Source organism: Zootoca vivipara, chromosome 4, assembly GCF_963506605.1.
Source record: "Zootoca vivipara chromosome 4, rZooViv1.1, whole genome shotgun sequence".
Lineage (NCBI taxonomy): Eukaryota > Metazoa > Chordata > Lepidosauria > Squamata > Lacertidae > Zootoca > Zootoca vivipara.
This window is the reverse complement of record NC_083279.1, coordinates 102,050,833-102,068,759: the sequence shown is the minus strand read 5'-3', so window position 1 is coordinate 102,068,759 and position 17,927 is coordinate 102,050,833. Positions and strand designations below refer to the sequence as shown.

Below are 17,927 nucleotides of genomic sequence, written 5' to 3'. Positions count from 1 at the left end.
GTGTGATCCTGTCCTCTGGGGTATTAGCCACCCCTCCCAGTTTGGGTGGGGTGCAAACTTGCTCAGGATGCCCTCAAGCCCATCATCCAAGTCATTGATAAAGATGTTGAACAAGACTGGGCCCAAGACAGAACCCTGTGGCACCGCACTAGTCACTTCCCTCCAGGATGAGGAGGAGCCATTGATGAGCACCCTTTGGGTTCAGTCAGTCAGCCAGTTACAAATCCACCGAATGGTAGCATTGTCTAGCCCACATTTTACCAGCTTCTTTACAAGAATATCATGGGGCACCTTGTCAAAGGCCTTGCTGAAATCAAGATAGGCTACATCCACAGCGTTCCCTTCATCCACCAGGCTTGTAATTCTGTCAAAAAATGAGATCAGATTAGTCTGACATGACTTATTTTTCAGGAACCCATGCTGACTTTTAGTGATCACAGCGTTTCTTTCAGGTGCTCACAAACCGTTTGCTTAATGATCTGCTCTAGAATCTTTCCTGGTATTGATGTCAGGCTGACTGGGCGGTAATTGTTTGGGTCCTCTTTTTCCCCCTTTTTGAAAATAGGGACAACATTTGCCCTCCTCCGGTCTGCTGGGACTTCGCCTGTTCTCCAGGAATTCTCAAATATTACTGCCAGTGGTTCTGAAATCACCTCTGCCAGTTCTTTTAATACTCTTGGATGTAGTTCATCTGGCCCTGGAGACTTGAATACATCTAAATTAGCCAAGTATTCTTGTACTACCTCCTTACTTGTTTGGGGCTGGTATTGGTATTGCCTGAAGTTGTGCTTTTAATACTGTATTTCCCTTTTAACAAACTCCCAACCATCATGAACTCCCTTCTCTTTTAGTCCATGGGATCTCACCCAGCGTTTCCCTAAGTTTTCTGAAGTCGGCTTTCTTAAAGTCAAGGATTTGAGTCCTAGTATGCTTGGTTGCTCCTTTCCGCTGAATAATAAACTCCAGAAGAGCATGATCACTCCCACCTAATGATCCTGCCACTTCTACGCCTCTAACCAGGTCATCTGGTGGGAGGGCGTTCCACAGGGTGGGCGCCACTACCGAGAAGGCCCTCTGCCTGGTTCCCTGTTGCTTTGCTTATTTCTGTTAGCTTCGCCATTTCAGCATATTCCACCAGTTTTTGTAGCCATTCTTCCTTACTTAGTATTTCATCACTTTTCCATCTCTGGGCTAGTAGCATCCTAGCCGCAGTCTTAGCATACATTAAAAGTTTCTAGCCGGGGAAGCAGCGACGGGGGAGCCCAGCCCGGAGGCCCCTCCGCAGAGGCACCGCCTGGGACTTCTCGGCCAGCCTCCGCCTTCTGGAGAGCGCGAGCGGCGCTCTGCACACGCCCAGAGGCACGCGCCTTTTTCCCGCGTGTGAGCCTGCGCGGCGTCCCGCCCCCAAAGCCCTCTCGACCAATTGGAGCAGAGAATCGCTTCCAGCCACAGGCCCTTATTGGTCGGAGCAGCTGCCAGGGAACTGCGGGGCGGCGGAAAATCCCGCTTCGGCGCAGCGGCCTCGGTCTGCAGACGGAGGAGACGGCGGCCGGTCGAGGCGGTTCAGCGGAGCCCCAGAAGGAAACGCCCTGTCGCCGCGCCGCCATGTCACGCCCGCCACGCCAGCCGGCCAATGAAAACGGGGGGAAAGCTGGTATCCCGAGTGTGATTGGCGAGACGCCCCGCCATTCATTCTCTCCGGATCCGCCCACTCTCTGGGCGCGGCGAAGCGGAATCCCCGCCCACAGAAGAACGTCACCTGCCTCTGACGTCAAAGGCCCGCCTCTCCAGCTCTTAAGTGGCGCCTCTTTCTCTTCTTTTCCATGAATGGCTCCTCCGCTCCAGCGACACGTCGGCAGCCCAGCTGCCTCCCTGGGGGCGGGTCCTCCTCCGGGCAAGGGCGTGGCCTGCGATGTCACGTGCCTGAGAGCCCGGGAGAGGCTGCCTGCGGGCGGGGCGGGGCTGGGGGGTCCCGGGGGCGCCGGGAGGGGGAGATCCGCCGGATCCGGTGCAGAAAGTAACTCGCCTTTTAATTAGGCAAAAAGTCGAGGGACCGCACCGCAGGTGTGCAGCAACATGCACCTCTGAAACTGAGTAGCATTTTTGACCACTTTCAGATAAAGAAAAACCAACCAGAAGGACATCCGCAGAGCCTTCTTCTTCTTCTTCTTCTTGTTTAGTCGTTTAGTCGTGTCCGACTCTTTGTGACCCCATGGACCAGAGCACGCCAGGCACTCCTGTCTTGCACTGCCTCCCGCAGTTTGGTCAAACTCATGTTCGTAGCTTCGAGAACACTGTCCAACCATCTCATCCTCTGTCATCCCCTTCTCCTAGTGCCCTCCATCTTTCCCAACATCAGGGTCTTTTCCAAGGATTCTTCTCTTCTCATGAGGTGGCCAAAGTCTTGGAGCCTCAGCTTCAGGATCTGTCCTTCCAGTGAGCACTCAGGGCTGATTTCCTTAAGAATGGATAGGTTTGATCTTCTTGCTGTCCATGGGACTCTCAAGAGCAGGGGTCCCCAGACTTACCCGGCTTTGGGCTGGTGCCCGCCGTGCCGATCACGCGGCAGGCCGGAGGGCGGGGGAGTGTGTGACCATGCGCATGCGCACACGCACTTACTGGCACGGTGGCGCGCTTCCAGGTCGGAAAAAGCGCTGGAAATCGTTTGTGTGCATGCGTATGGGCCTCCCCCGACCCGGAAGTGCACCGGAAATGACCTCTTCTGGGTCGGGAGAGGCCCATACGCATGCGCACCAATTGGGCCGCATCTGGCCCGCGAGCCGTAGTCTGGGGACCCCCTGCTCAAGAGTCTCCTCCAGCACCATAATTCAAATGTCATGCCTAGCGGGCATCAGTATTCTTGCTTTCCTCCATGAATTGCCCGGTCCTCTTTTAAAGGCATCGAGGCTGGTGGGCATCACTGCCTCCTGTGGGAGGGAGTTCCCCAGTTTTACTCTGCACTGTGTGAAGGGCTTCTTTTCTCTGTCCTGAATCCTCCAGCGCTCAGTTTCGTGGGATCCCACGAGGGTGGGGAAAAGGCTTTTCCCTATTTGCTCTCTCTAGGCATAATCTTACACACTTTTCTCCTGTTGCTGCTTATTTGCCTTTTCTCTAAACCCCCAAATCCCAAACTCTGCCACCTTCCTTCAGAGGGGAGTCCTTCCTTGCCTCTCCGCCTGGCAGACCAGGGAATGGACCGGCCACAGCGAAGCAGCCAAAAGCCTTTAACATGTGGGTCACTCCTGCCCTTCAGCTCTGCAGAGAAAGAGCCCAATCAAGAGGAGGAGAATTTCCGAAGAAAAGAGCAGGGGGATTTGCAGTTATGTCTGCCTGGAAACGGGATTGTGAAATGCTGGAAGTTCCCAGCCCCATGTATTGAGTGCACCTTGGCCAAAAGCACAGGCAACTTCTGCCTTTGAAGGTGCCCACTTGAGAGAGCCCTGAACGCTCCTTGTGTGTTGTTGAATTTATAGCTTTTATGGTGCTGCACTTGCAAGACTCACAGGCTGGGGGAAGTGGAACTGGCCAGCAGTGGCTGGCCGCTCAGGGCATGCCTAAATGACCACGCTACCTGGCCTGAAGTGAAGCACGTAGTCGGGAGTTGCCGCAGGTGAGCTGTGCATAAGCAAGCTGGTTGCTAGCTCGGCAGAGACTCCTTTTATTAGCACAATATGCGAAACCAGTCAGATACATTTCGGACTGTGCCCTTTACACATCCTCCAATCACGAGGTCCTGGGGTGGTACAAAGCTATTTTGGCACCTGTTTCCACAACATCATTTCCCCCTTGAACAAAGTTTAATCAAAAGTAGACAAAGGTCACAGACAGGGCATGGCAGACTACCAAGAAAGCAAAAGGTGAGACCGAGGGCATGGCATTCAGAAAGCCATGGCTTGCTGGTGGGCGGTGGTGTGCCTCCAAGCCTTGGCATATCTGCAGCTGGTGGTGTGCCTCGCGCCCGTGGCCATTCCTACACTGGCCCCATCTCAGTCTGGCTTTTGGCCTGGTTTTGAGACGCGAGGGGGCTTCTTTCTCCCCGCTTCCTGGCGCAGGCGGAATGGCAGCCCACCTCACTCCCAGAAAGGCGGGCTGGGAAGCTCTGCTCATGCTCACAGCCTTCCAAATCGTGTCCCCACCAAGGAGAGCGTGGGGTGTGCTGAGTCCTGGGACTACGACTTTAGCCAACTTTAGCTGTGCACTTGACCACGGGGATACCTCTTCCCCTTGGGGCTTTGCAGCCTGACTTTCATGTTGTCCTGGCCCACACGGTAAAGCCTTTGCCAAAGCCGAGTTGGCAGTCAGAGGGCTTTTGCCACTAAGCTTTTACTCTCGGCTCACTTTAAGGCTTTCACTAAGAAATTCTAGTTACAGGTAGGTAGCCGTGTTGGTCTGCCATAGTAAAAATAAAATAAAATAAATTCCAGTAGCACCTTAGAGACCAACTAAGTTTGTCATTGGTATGAGCTTTCGTGTGCATGAAGAAGTGTGCATGCACACGAAAGCTCATACCAATAACCAACTTAGTTGGACTCTTAAGGTGCTACTGGAAGGAATGTTTTTATTTTGTTTTGACTAAGAAATTCTTACATCAAGACTCATAAGTTGGTGGCAACTACTGGATAAGTCGAGAGGCATAGGTGCCCCCCCGGGGGGCTGTTGGGCACTAGTTTTGCAGAAAAGGGGCATCGGAGGCCCTCTGAGCTCCCCCCCCCCCGTCACAGGTCTCACAGCCAGAATCATGCCTCATAGATGGCTCAGTTGGTTTAAGCTTAGTGCTGATAACACCAAAGTTGCAGGTTCAATCCCCGTGGGGGACAGCTGCATATTCCTGCATTGCAGGGGGTTGGACTAGATGATCCTCGGTGTCCCTTCCAACTCTACAATCAATTTCATGATCCCACAACTGGGACAGTTAAGACTGCACGATTTTTCTTCTTCCTAGCATCAATTGATAAAAGGTGATGGTGGTGGCAAGCAGTGCTTTGCAAAAGAAAAATGGAAGGAGAGAAAGAAAGAAGGAAAGAATCTGGATGTGAGTTGAAGGCCTCTGGAGCTGGAGGAGGCGGGAGTTTTGTGCCCCTCCCGCGATCTCTGCCCTCCGAGGTGGAGGCGCCTGTTCTCTGAGCCTTGTGCAATTTGTGGAATTTTCAGGGTGGGCTTCCTCATAGCTGACTGCCTGGGAGCACAGAGCCCTTCTGTCCCAGCCTCCCCACCCCCACCTGCCTGGCCAGATTTTGGGCTGTGTCTTCCTCTTCCAGATCCCACGCTTGCCAGCTGAGTTGGGCAACATTTGATCTGGCTGGTGGTGCTTCAGAAAGTCAGCATTTGGTCTGGGCGTTGGAGAGCTTTTGCTGCAAGTCCCACCTCTTTTGTTTAACTGACCCTTGCGAGAACCTTCCTGGTCACTTGCTTGCAAAATGCACAACAAACAAAGTTGGCCTTTCACAAGCTCCTCTTGGCTGAGGCGAATCTACAACAGTGACCCTGGCGAAGTTGCTTCGGGGAAGACTCATTCTCTGTTTCGCAAGACAAACCATTTGAAGGAGAGGCCTGTTGTAATTGCTGTTCCTAAGAGGCTGGTGAGCAGGTGGCACACTCATCTCAGCGGCCACCCCCCATCCCAGATGCCCTATACGGACTTCCTTTCCATGGGGGCATCTGCCATCCCTCAGTAAGCCAAAACACCCCTACGCAGACGTGACCCACGAGTTTGGGACCAGCCGGGCGTTCCAGGGGTTGCCCAGCCGGTACCACACATAGCAGCCTCCAGATTTATGCTGAAGAGCCAAACCAGGAGGAAGCACAAGGCGGCCATAGGGGGAGGAGGTGGCTCTGCCTCTTCGACCGGCCGAGGTGAAGGGCATTTTCGCCTGGGAGGCTGAGATCCGCTTCCTCCATCCAGTCCGATTTGTGACCCAGCGTTGAAATGTACAGCGGCCAGAACGTACCTTCCGTTCGACATTATATTTCTCTTTCCAGAGGATCCCAGGGGAGCAAAATGTCCCTCTTCCAGTCCCTGTCCCACGTGGGGCTCCCTTCGCAAGAGGGTGCCTTCTGGGGTGTCCTGTGTGAGGGTTTTCCCAGTCCCACGCCTTTGCCAGCCCCACACCTGCCCCTTCGAAGAGAGTAGTTGTTCTAACTAGAAACCTAGGTGGTATCCAGCACAGCTCCCAAGGGGTAATATAGCATTAACTCATACTAAGATTCCCGTTGCAAATAATAAATATTTATAAAGAATAAAAGGATTATCCACCTGTTATTGAGAAGAAAGGTTCTCTCTCGTCTTAAACGAGCCAGACAGACTTGCACAGGCAGATGGCACTGGGGGATCAGGGGCCTTGACATTTTAATAAGAAACTAAAATCCTGCCATATGTGAAAAAAGTTGTTTTGAGCCTGCCATAGATCATGGCCGGGCATTTGTCTCTGAATGGGCAGGAGCCCCACACCTGCTTCTGTGAGCCTCCCTGCTTCTCCCCCCATCAGTGCCCCAGAGGCAGCCTCCGCCCCAAGGCCTTTTGCGGAAAGAGTTCACGGTGGCGAGTGCGGATTGTGCAACTCTCCTGGGCTGGGAAATCCCTCCTCTTTGCTGATATAAGAGGTGACAGGGCCTGGCCTCAGGGCTCTGCTGCTGCGTCTGGACTGGAGCACATCATGCGCAGCCACTTGGGATTCTTCTGCCTGAGCTGGGCCCTGGCCCTGGCCCACCCCCTGTGAGTGCCGGGAATGGGGCAAGGGCTGTGCTTGGACCTTCGCCCTGGGGGAGGGAGGAGGTGGCTCCATGGGAGAGCACCTGCCTTGCATGCAGAAGTCTCAGATCCAATCCCCAAAGGTGGAAGTCTCCAGGCATGGCCAGGAGAGACTCTCCACCTGAAGTCCTGGAGAGTTGCTGCCAGCCAGTGTGGGCACTATTGAGCTAAATGGATCCGTGGTCTGACTAAGCCAGCCTGCTATGCTTGCAGGCCTGTCAGTTGAGGAGGCTGCAATGGAAGCCCCCCCCCCATTCTCCTTGGGCAGTGGGGACGGAGGGAGGGCTGACCTTTTGCTGCAGAGATGAGCCCCACGGAGGGGTCCATTGGGCCCAAGGAGAGAAGGGGGGCTCTGCCCTGGGTCTTCTCTCCCTAGAATCCCATTGTGCCACCATGTCTTCTTGCGGGAGCTGACCTGAGGCGGGGGCTCTGTTATGCCCCAGAAGGGGGCTCTTTCTGCCAGAGCGCCCCCCCCTGCCCGGGCACCAGGGCTGCTGCAGAGACCCAAGGCCAGGTGCTAACCGGGGTTTTTTGCTCAGCAGGGATCACGGGAGCAGCAAGTTCAATGGCACTGGCGGCAGCAGCTGGCACCACTTGGCCTCACAGCCTCCGCTCAACGACACAGGTGGGCTTTGCCAATGGGTACCTTCTCCAGAGGTCCTGCTCCTCCTTTCTCTGGGCACCACCCTTCTGTCTCCCTGCCCCACTCCCAGCCAGGGTGCCCCGATCAGAGAATTGCAAAGCTGGGAGGGACCTCGGGGGTCATCAAGGGCAGGAATCGCTGCCCAATAAACCCTCTGACAGGCGACCATCCAACCTTCTGCCCACCACCTTCTGAGAGGAGATTTTGGCATTTTTCTCACTTCTGGGGGCGTAGGCCAGAGAGGTGCATGCTTCGACTACTGCAATGCGCTCCACGTGGGGCTACCTTTGAAGGTGACCCGGAAACTACAACTCATTCAGAATGCGGCAGCTAGACTGGTGACTGGGGCCGGCCGCCGAGACCACATAACACCGGTCCTGAAAGATCTACATTGGCTCCCAGTACGTTTCCGAGCACAATTCAAAGTGTTGGTGCTGACCTTTAAAGCCCTAAACAGCCTCGGTCCTGTATACCTGAAGGAGCGTCTCCACCCCCGTCGTTCTGCCCGGACACTGAGGTCCAGCGCTGAGGGCCTTCTGGTAGTTCCCTCCCTGCGGGAAGCAAAGCTACAGGGAACCAGGCAGAGGGCCTTCTCGGTAGTGGCACCTGCCCTGTGGAACGCCCTCCCATCAGATGTCAAAGAGATAAATATGGCAGCCCTATTCAGGGAAGTTTTTAATGTGTTTTTAATATTTGTTGGAAGCTGCCCAGAGTGGCTGGGGAAACCTAGCCAGATGGGCGGGGTACAAATAAATTATTATTATTATTATTATTATTATTATTATTATTATCCCAAACTGGTTTGAAGTCCATATTGTGATTTTGCTTTTATAGTTTTTGACCTGACAATATATTGCGAATAATGATGTGTTTGTGTGCGCTATGCAAAAATCACCATGTGGGCAAAACCGTGCAGCCGGCCAGTGCCTCTCCATAGCTCCATCCTTCTCTCAGACCTTGTGAGATATATCGCGATGGTTAGCTGGCGATCTATTGCCATGTTCTCTGCTTCTTCCAGAGACCGCCAGGCGCTGTGCCAACGAGGAAGGCTTTGACGCCATCACGCTGGACGAGAGAGGCAACATGCTCTTCTTCAAAGGTAGCCTGGATCTCTCACCCGTCTCCCTTCAGCCCCCCTTTCTCCCCATGATGTGTGGAGGGGGCTGGGTTGGCTGGCCAAGGGGTCGCTATGGGAAGGTCTCTGTGAGATGTGGGCCCAGGAAGGTCAGGATGCAGAAATTGGGATACTTCCCTGGAGGCATCAGGTGGGTAGGATTGGGGGGGGGGCTGCTGAACCTAAGTCAGTCCCCTGGGGGCTCAGCCATGGGTCTCCCCTTCCTCCCCAGGGGACGTGGTCTGGAAGGGCTTCAGTGGGCCATCCGAGCCCATCAACGCCTCCTGGCCCCAGATCCAGGGGCCCCTCGATGCCGCCTTGAGGATCCACCACCTGAGCCAGCCAGCAGCCCACGACAACGTCTACTTCTTCCAGGTGGGGGGCTCAGACACAGTTGGGCCAGGGGGTGACTCCCCCCAACCAAAGAACCCCTAACGGCCCTCCCAGCCACTGGTGCCTCTGTGCCCTGGATGGGAAGGTGTGGGGCACCCCAGTGCTGGGGGCAGGATGGGGAGGCAAGTGGGGTGGGTGGGCTCTCTCTCCCACTGAGCTGTCCCACCCTTGGGCAAGGGAGACGGTGGGGCAGCCCTTTGTTGCGCCCTGTCGTCCTTGGCTGAAGTGGTGGGCGTGCCATTCTCTCCTTGCAGGGCCAGCGGGTCTGGGCTTACGCTCAGGGCAAGCTGAGGCCCGGCTTCCCCCGGCGCATCGAGGAAGAGTTCAGAGGGGTGCCTGGGGACCTGGATGCCGCTGTGGAGTGTCACCCCAAGGAGTGTGCGGCCGCCACCATCCTCTTCTTCAAGGGTGAGGTGGATCGTGTCTCCAGTGGGGTTGAGGGGCTCAGGAGGTGGGCCCGATGCTCCTGGGAAGAAGGCCGTGGAGTCAGAGGGCCCCAGAGTGGGAAGGGACCCCGGGGGTCCTCTAGTCCAACCCGCTGCAATGCAGGAATCTTGACTCAAGCAAGCCCCCCCCCCCCGACAGAGGGCTACGCAGCCTCTGCTTAAAGCCCTCCTCCAAGCGTGGGGAGAATTCACCTCTCCGCTACCTTGTTTGCTACCCAGGTGAGGAACAAGCACCTTTTGAATAATCCACAGAGCCAAGGAAACTCTTTTCAAGTCCAGCCTCTGGATTTAGGGACCCAGCATATATTATAGCTATTGCGATAGGACAGAGCTCACTCTGGCCAGCCGCCTCCCAGAACATCCCCCTGAAACTCCAGGCCAGGGGCTCCTCCAGCCCCCCAAGCAGGAGGGCAAGGGGGGAAGAGCTCCTCCCCCAAGCTGCCCCCCTCTGGCTGTTACAGCTTCCCCCAGGAGGATCTTGGGAGATGTAGTTCAGCGATGGAGGAGGACCACAGAGGCAGCTTCAGTGGAGAGACCAGGGGACAGAAGGGGAGCCTGGCTGTGGCTGGATCAGGCCAAAGGGTCCCATTGGCCCAGCACCCTCTTCTCACAGCAGCCAGACAGATGCATGCTCTTCACGGGACGCAAGCACAAGCGCCTCCTAGTGGTGCAGCAGTAGAACACATTTGCAAAGCTAAGCAGGGTCCGGTATGGTTTCACATTGGATGGGAAACCAGGGCACTAGGGCACTTCAGGGGGTCGGACTAGATGCTCCTTGGGTATCCCTTCCAAGTCAGCAATTCTAGGACTCTCTGTTTGCCTGTGTGGCAGCTGCTGACCCCCTTCCCTGCTCTGTCTCCCGCAGGCCCCCTGGTCCTCTCCTACGACTTGGCCACCGGGATGGTGAAACAGCGCTCTTGGCCGGCCGTGGCCAACTGCTCCTCTGCCGTGCGCTGGTTGGAGCGCTATTACTGCTTCCAGGGCATCGAGTTCTTGCGCTTTGACCCTGTTACAGGCGAGGTGCCCCCCAAGTACCCGCGGGACGCCAGGGACTACTTCATGCGCTGCCCAGGAAGAGGTGAGCTCCCCCACCTCTGCGTCTGGGGGGCTCTGAGAAGGAAACATCTACCCCCCAGAAGCCAGCAGGCGCAAACCCCACTGAGCCTCCAGACCCAACGTCAGCATTTGGTCCTGTGGGGCTGGTCAGCGAGAGTCTTGCATGCGAGGAAACAGCAAAGAGGGAATCTGGGGGTCCCAGAAGCAAAAAGCCCCCCCCTCTCCCGCAAGGTGTCCTGTGCCGGAGCCCACAGAAGCCAAAGGTGGTTGCAAGGAGCTGTGGTTTGGGGAGACCAGGGCTCCTGGGCACCTTCGGGCACCCTTCTCCCCACGTGGCAGCTGCGCAGGGCCTGCCGGCAAGGAACAGCTGCCCTGGGATGCCCACTCAGCCTGGCAGCTTGTGGCAGCCCAGCCAGTTGTACGGCCCGTAGGGCAGAGTGGGGAGGCTGCATGGGCTGAGCCCAGCGGGGCCCCCCTCTGGAGCCCAGCTCCAAGGGGGAGCTTAGCTGGGCCCCCTTGGGCCAGTGCCTTGGCCTAGGGGGCAACAGGAGAGGCCTGTGGCTGCTTCTCCCCAGGCCAATTTGCTCACAGTCCAAATTGCCTTTGGCCCCGGGGGGGGGGTGGCATCTACAAGCCCCTCCCCTGTCAAACAGCCCTCCTGAAACTGCCGCCTGTGGCATCAGGGGAACAGGCAAAATCACGCATTTATGAAGATGGGGGGCAGTGGGGGGCTTCACCTGGAAAAGGACTTCAGACAAGGATACTGTCTCACCTGTGGTGGGGGATCAGTGGGGCAGCCTTTGCCCTTCTGTGGCTCTGGGGCACTCCGATTCAGGAGCTGTTTTTTGCCCATGGACAGAGCTGTTTCTCAGGGCCCCAATTCACCCCCGGGCTTAGGAAGAGTTTCTTTTCTCAGCTCCTCTCTCTCTCTGCATTGCTTCCCCTTGACCCCGGACAGGCCATGGCCACGAGGCGCGGGCCAATGCCACCCTCAGGGCAGCCATGGACCCCTGCAGCGGGGAGCCCTTCCAAGCCTTCTCCTCGGACGACTCGGGGCGCATCTATGCCTTCCGCGGTGAGCAAGCGGGGACACCCTGGCATGACGGGGGGGGGGGGCAACAGGATGAAAGGATGTCATATGGAGGAGGGAGAAAGGTTGTTTTCTGCTGCTCCAGAGAAGCGGACACGGAGTAATGGATTCAAACTACAAGAAAGAAGATTCCACCTAAACATTAGGAAGAACTTCCCGACAGTAAGAGCTGTTTGACAGTGGGATTTGCTGCCAAGGAGTGTGGTGGAGTCTCCTTCTTTGGAGGTCTTTAAGCAGAGGCTTGACAGGCATATGTCAAGAATGCTTTGATGGTGTTTCCTGCTTGGCAGGGGGGTGGACTGGATGGCCCTTGTGGTCTCTTCCAACTCTAGGATTCTATGATTCTATCAGAGGGCTCACTGTCCCTGGAAGCGGGCATTCGGCATGGGGCAGAGGAGGGGGCTCAGCTGAGACAGGAGGGCGAGGGTTGGGGGGCTATCCTTCCACTCTCGTAGCCCCCGGGAGGTTGGAGACCCTCAACTGGAACCCAAATGGTGGCTGCCCACCCACCCCATAGACCCCCCTCCGTTTCTCCTCCTCGCAGGGGGGCAGTACCTCCGTGTGGACTCCTGGCGCGACGGCTGGCATGCCTGGCCTCTCAGCCACACCTGGAAGGGCCTAGAGGGGGACGTGGACGCTGCATTCAGCTGGGAGGACAAATTCTACCTGATCCAGGTACGGGGACAGGGCAGCTGGGGGGGGGAGGGAAGATACACCTCCGTTGTCAGGAGGAATATGGGAATGGGAACTGTAAATTTATGTTTATTTTAAAATCATTCGTGACGATTGTGGTATGTGATATGATATTCGGTTGATGTATCTATTTTGTAAAAGTTTGTCATTTATGTCTTTTATTTGTATGGCCGTAAAATAAACAACTGAATCTGGGAGAGGGCAGGGGGGGTCGGCTCTGCCCCCCACCTATGTGGTCTGGCCAGATGTGGCCTAAGAGGACCGAGGGAGCCATGGAGTCTCAAAGGGGGGGGTGTCCCTAACCTCTCATAGGGTGAATGAACCTCTACATTGGGATTCTTCCTCCTTTGCTCACCACCAGAAGGCAGGTGCCCCCCCTCCCCAAGTCTTAAGCCTCTGGCCCCTGCCCACCTCTTCCCACCATCTTCCACCATACGTCCCATAGGGAGGCTCAAAAATGGACACCCCCATGGTGCAAAGGCAGCTATGCTTTTGGGGGGCCCTTTTGTTCAATGAAACTCCCCCCCCAAGAAAAGCAGCCATTATGGGAAGCCCCCCGAGTGGGACCCGAGCTCAGCACAGAATCTCAGAAGTGAAGAGTTGGAAGGGACCCCCAAGGGTCCTCTAGCCCACCCCCCTGCCAGGCAGAAGCATCTTTTCCTGCCTGCCATTCCCTGCAGCTGGCCTCAGACAGAGGCCTCTAGCTGACCCAGAAGACGGAAGGTGCCTGAGGGGCTGGGAGGCGGCTGGGTGCCCCCCCCCTGTGGGACTCACGGCTTCTCCTCCTCTTGCCTGCAGGGCTCTGAGGTCACCATCTTCCGGGCCGGCTCTGGCTACAGCCGCGTGGAGGGCTACCCCCGGCCTCTGCAGGAAGAGCTGGGGCTGTCCGGAATGGATGCGGCCTTCACCTGCCCTCATTCCAGCGACCTCTACGTCTTTCAAGGTATTTGGGGGTGGGGAGGGCTTCATTCTGCAAAGAGGGAGGTGCAGGGCCCCCCCCAAACCCTCTGGGATGGCCTTCCCTCCAGACCCAGGTGCAGTGCCAGGAAAGAGGGCCGTAGCTCCCCACATATGGATAAGAAAGGCTTTCGCCTGAAAGCCCGAGAAGCAGCTGCCAGCCTGTGCAGACAGCACTGAAGGAGATGGAGCAACGGTCTCCCTTGGCGTCAGGCAGCTCCCTGCGTTCCTGCGCACACTCCAGGGGACTCCTCTCAAGGCAAGCAAGAGCCACTGAGCCCCCCTGGCCTGGGAATCCTGGAATGGTAGAGTTGGAAGGGGCCTCCAGGGGTCATCCAGTCCAACCCGCTGCCAGGCAGGAGTCACAGGCAGGCTGTTTTCTCACATGCAGGCAGGTCCAGCAGTGTCTGTGGGCAAAAGGGCAGGAGAAGGCCACTCACTTCTGGGTGGGGTCTCTGGGCAGGCGAGCAGGGTCTTCTCCCTCTAGAGGCCCAGCATGGTTGAGGGGTGGGGTGGGGGGCAGGGAAAAGAGGGTGGGGGGCTCTGCATGCAGCTCCAGGGAATGGCACTGTGGGCCTGACTCGATTCCTCCACCCAGGAAACTCCATGAAGCTTGTGGACCTGCAGAGGAGCCCCCGCCTGCCAGGCCCAGCGCTGGCCACCCCCCACAACCACGTGGACAGCGCCTTCTGCACCCAACAGGGGGTCTTCCTTTTCCAGGGGGGCAACTTCTACCACTATAGGAGTGTCGACCATCTCCTGGGGGCCCCAGAGCCTGTGCCTGCCCAGAACACAGCTGCGGAGGTTTTCTGGTGCCCCATGGCAGGGGACAAGGGCCCCCACCCCCACCCCGCTCCCCAGGCATGAATGGCAGGGCTCCCATCCTGCCCTGAAGTGACCCACCAGCTCCCACCCTCCTCCCCACCTGCGCCCAATAAAAGTCTCTGCCTGGTGCCCACTGTCTGCCTGTGTTTTTTTTGGGGGGGGCTAGAGCTGATCTCTTGGGTCTCCCCCACCCCATAATTGGAGGGGCTGAGGGGGGGGGTTCCAGATGACACGTTTGCCATACCTTCATCCCAGCAAGAGTCGTCCTCCCCCCTTTCCCAGTCCGCCTCTTGCCTTCCTCATTCGGTCAAGCTGGGTTACTGTGCCAGAGATCCCCCCCGCAACCTGCATTTGTGGGAATGTGACTGAATCCCACCCCCACCCCCCACTCTGGAAAGGACCTCAGCTGCTGGGTGCTGACTGAGCTGAGAGAGCGGCCCAGGTCAGGATTGGCCCAGGCTGAGCATCTCTGGGCAGAGGAGGGCGAGAGTCCCTGGTTCAGTCCCCAAAGGTCTGAACCCCAAAGTCCCCAACTCCAGAAAGGAGTCTGTGCAGGGAAGGCTGAGCCAGATGGACCCGATTCGGTCTCCGTGTGGGGAAGGTGCAAGAGAACAGGCTGGGCATCGCAAAAGGAGCTTTTATTAGGCGGCTTCCCAGCCGGGGCGCAGGCCATTCTGCCGGCCCGGGCTCAGCCGAAGATGCAGACGGTGCCCGAGGCCAGGCGGTGGCGGTACTGGTGCAGGAGGCTGGCGTCCTGCGGGAAGCTGCTCTTCATCTCCAGCTTGCCGGGCACCACCAGGAGGGTGACTCCGGGCCCCAGGCCCTCGGCCAGCTTCTGCAGCATGCGGCGGGCCAGGTAGTCGGAGGCTCGCGCAGGCTCGGCCTCCAGGCTGGCGTAGACGTCCGGGGGCGGGTTGGGCAGCTTCCACTCCAGCTCTCCGATCAGCTGGTGGGTGCGGGCGCGGTCGAGGGCGCAGGGGCTCTCCCCATAGCAGGCCACCACGTTCAGACCCCCCGGGGCGCGGGCGGCCACAAAGCTGCCCTGCGCCAGCACCTCCTCGCCGGCGTCCGCCCCGTCGCCGCCCGGCTCCTGCCAGGCCATCACCGCCCAGCGCAGCCAGTCGTAGTTCTGCTCCAGCTTGCGCAGGACGCTGGAGGCCAGCTCGGCCGGCCCGGGGGGCGCCGCCGCGGGCAGCTCGGCCAGCGCCCGCCCGACGTCGTCCTGCGCTTGCTCGGGGAAGTAGCGGGCGCAGGCGGCCAGCGCCTCCTTCATGCGCCGGTGCACGGCGCCCACGCGCTCTTCCCAGACGGCCAGCAGCAGCGCCGGGTCGCGCTGGGTGAGGCCCGCCTGGCACAGCAGGCACAGCAGCCCTGCGCCCAGCAGCGCGTTCAGCTTCTGGCACACGCCCGCCATCTCGGGCCTCCGCGGCCGGTGCTCCTCGACGGCGCGCGCCAGCAAGGGCCGCTGCGCCGCCACCCCGCAGCCCTGCACGCGCCGCCACGCGGCCAACAGGCGCCGCTCCAGCTTCTCGCGCGCGCACGCGGCCACGAAGAGCTCGGCCTCGCGCGACGCCGACGCCGTGCCGGCCGCGCGCACCGCCAGAGCCAGCTGCTGGAAGGCGGCCGACACGCAGTCCTCGCACGCGCCCAGCTCGCCCGCGCCGTCCAGCGACAACCCCGGCCCGGCGGCCAGGTCGCGCTCCAGCAGCGCCAGCTCGCAGCGGACGAAGGCGTCCTCCTCCGGCGTCGCCGAGCCCCGCAGCTGCGACGCCGCGCCCAGCGCCAGGGAGCGCAGCGACTGCAGGAAGCCCGTGGGCTCCAGGCACTGCGAGAAGAGCGCCATCCGCAGGCCGACGTGGGGACGGGAGTCTGCAAAGGGAGAGAGAGAGAGACGGGGGTTAGGGAGGCACAGAGAGAGAGGCGGGCAAGAAGGGGAGCCCCCACATGGATTTAAGAAACTCTCTTAAACAGCCAAGATTGAAGATCCCAGCTGCTGGATCGGGCCCATGGCCCATGTCGTCAGCAGCCTATCACTGAAAGGGCCCTGAGGTCATCTAGCCCAACCCCCTGCCTGCAATGCATCTGTGTCAGGAGAGCCACCGTTCAACCTCTGGCTACAAACCTCCATGGAAGGAGAGTCCCCCCCCCCGTAGGAGCCATCAAACAGCTCTCTCCCAGGAATGTGCCTCTTCCTCTTTTCAGGCCACCCAAGTTGGTGCCCATCATTTCCTCCTGTGGGAGGGAGTTCCACAGTCTAAGCATGTGCTGCCTGAAGGAGGACTTTCCTTTTGTAGGAAGGGGGAGGCTGGGACCCCAATCTCTGTCCCCACAACCATGCCTGCTTCTGCTGCTAATGCAGGCACAGGCAAACTCCGACCCTTCAGATGTTTTGGAACTACAATTCCCATCATCCCTAGCTCACAGGACCAGGGGTCAGGGATGATGGGAATTGTAGCCCCAAAACATCTGGAGGGCTAGAGTTTGTCCTAATGCATTGTGAGTCAGAGAAGAGCACCGAGCCACTACCCTCTCACCCCCCCACACACTGTGCATGCTCAGAGAATCCCTGGTCCAAGGAGGCAGGAGGTGTCTTTGAGGCCAAGTCCTAAGGCAGCCTTGGCCAATCAGGCGCTCTCCTCTCCACATGCTCTGGGCTGGCAGCCAACTGCGATGGCCAAGACTGTTGGGAGTTGTCATTTGACATGCTCAGAGGGCGCTGCGTTGGCCAAGGCTGCCTTCGTGAAGCCTTCCTCAGCCCCTGAGGATCCTGCAGCAACAGAGGCCAGCTGGGGGAGCTCATAGGGGAATCTGCCCAAATAACCATGGGAACTGCCCCCCCAGCTACCATTCCCAGCACCCTTTACAAACTCTAGTTCCTAGGAAACTTGCTAAAGGGAGCTTCCAAGGCCAGAGGCAGTGTACCCCTGAATGCTGCTAGTCAGAGGAGGCGGGCAGGAAGGCCCTTGAACCCAGATGGAAGCTTGGGTACAAGCCCCCCAGATTCAGTGGGGCTACCCAGCTGGGATGTGGCCTCCTAAAGAGAGAGAGAGAGACCCCTCACGTATTTCACAAGAGCTGGGAGGGAGGGGGGATGCCCTGAGGGGCTGGCCTGATGCCACCCATGGCACCCTCCCTCCCTCCCTCCCTCCCTCCCTCCCTCCCAGCCATGGCTGCCTCTCCTGGCCACCCAGAACCAGCCCAGGCACCGCCTTGCCCTTGTGGTGCCTGACAAGGGCGGGCAGAGAGCAGGGAGTCGGTGCCCTGCCTGGCACAGGCTTGGAAGTGACCGGGTTCTTCTTCTTCTTCAAGGGCAGCCCCTGGGAGTGGCTGGCAGTGCCAGGCCCAGGATCCTGCCTGCCTGGCACAGTCCGGGGGGGGGGAGGTTGCACTTGACGCTTGGAGGGGGGTGGCTGCCACAGTAGCCATCAGCCCAGCCTGTGTGTGCATGGAGGGGAAAGCTGCGGAAACTCTTCCCGGACACCATTTCTTGCCAGCATAGGAAGCGGGCCGGCCTCTGGCTTGCACAGAACCCTTGGGCAGGAAAAGTCGTTTCCTTCCATCCAAAGAGTGCAGGTATTCAACAGGGTTTAGCCACCAGGTGTGACTAGGTGAGGGTCTGTGACCCCAATAAGAGCCGGACAAAGGGTCCCCTGGCCTGTTTTTGGGTCTGGTGCTCTCACCACCACCCCTCAGAGGGCAAGTGTGGGTCCCCCCCCTCTAGCCAGATGGCTCTGCTTGGCCTCCATAGTCAGAGGCAGCAGCAAATTCTCCTCAAGACCCATTGCTGGAGGCTCTGAGACAAGAGGGGGGGGGTTGCTCCTGCTTCGCACAAGACAGGAGGCATCTGACTGGCCACTGGGAGGACAGGATGCTAGATCGATGGGCCACTGGCCTGATCCTGCAGGCTCCCCTTAAAGCAGGGGTCAGCAACCTTTTTCAGCTGTGGGCCGGTCCACGGTCCC

General features: G+C 58.4%; 1 protein-coding gene across 2 annotated transcripts; it reads left to right on the top strand.

The window, feature by feature from the left end:
* Positions 1–6,559: 6,559 nt before the first annotated feature.
* HPX (hemopexin) lies at positions 6,560–14,105 on the top strand. Of its 2 annotated transcripts, none has more exons than XM_035114988.2 (10): positions 6,560–6,712; positions 7,288–7,373; positions 8,410–8,490; positions 8,738–8,880; positions 9,153–9,306; positions 10,210–10,422; positions 11,359–11,475; positions 12,035–12,165; positions 12,982–13,126; positions 13,739–14,105. In XM_035114988.2, the coding sequence occupies exons 1-10, from the start codon at positions 6,654–6,656 to the stop codon at positions 14,005–14,007; spliced, it is 1,398 nt and encodes a 465-aa protein (XP_034970879.1). In that variant the 5' UTR covers positions 6,560–6,653; the 3' UTR covers positions 14,008–14,105. The 2 variants fall into 2 exon arrangements, with proteins under 2 accessions (XP_034970879.1, XP_034970880.1); XM_035114989.2 differs by having other exon boundaries at positions 6,577–6,712; positions 7,291–7,373.
* The last annotated feature ends 3,822 nt before the right edge of the window (positions 14,106–17,927 follow it).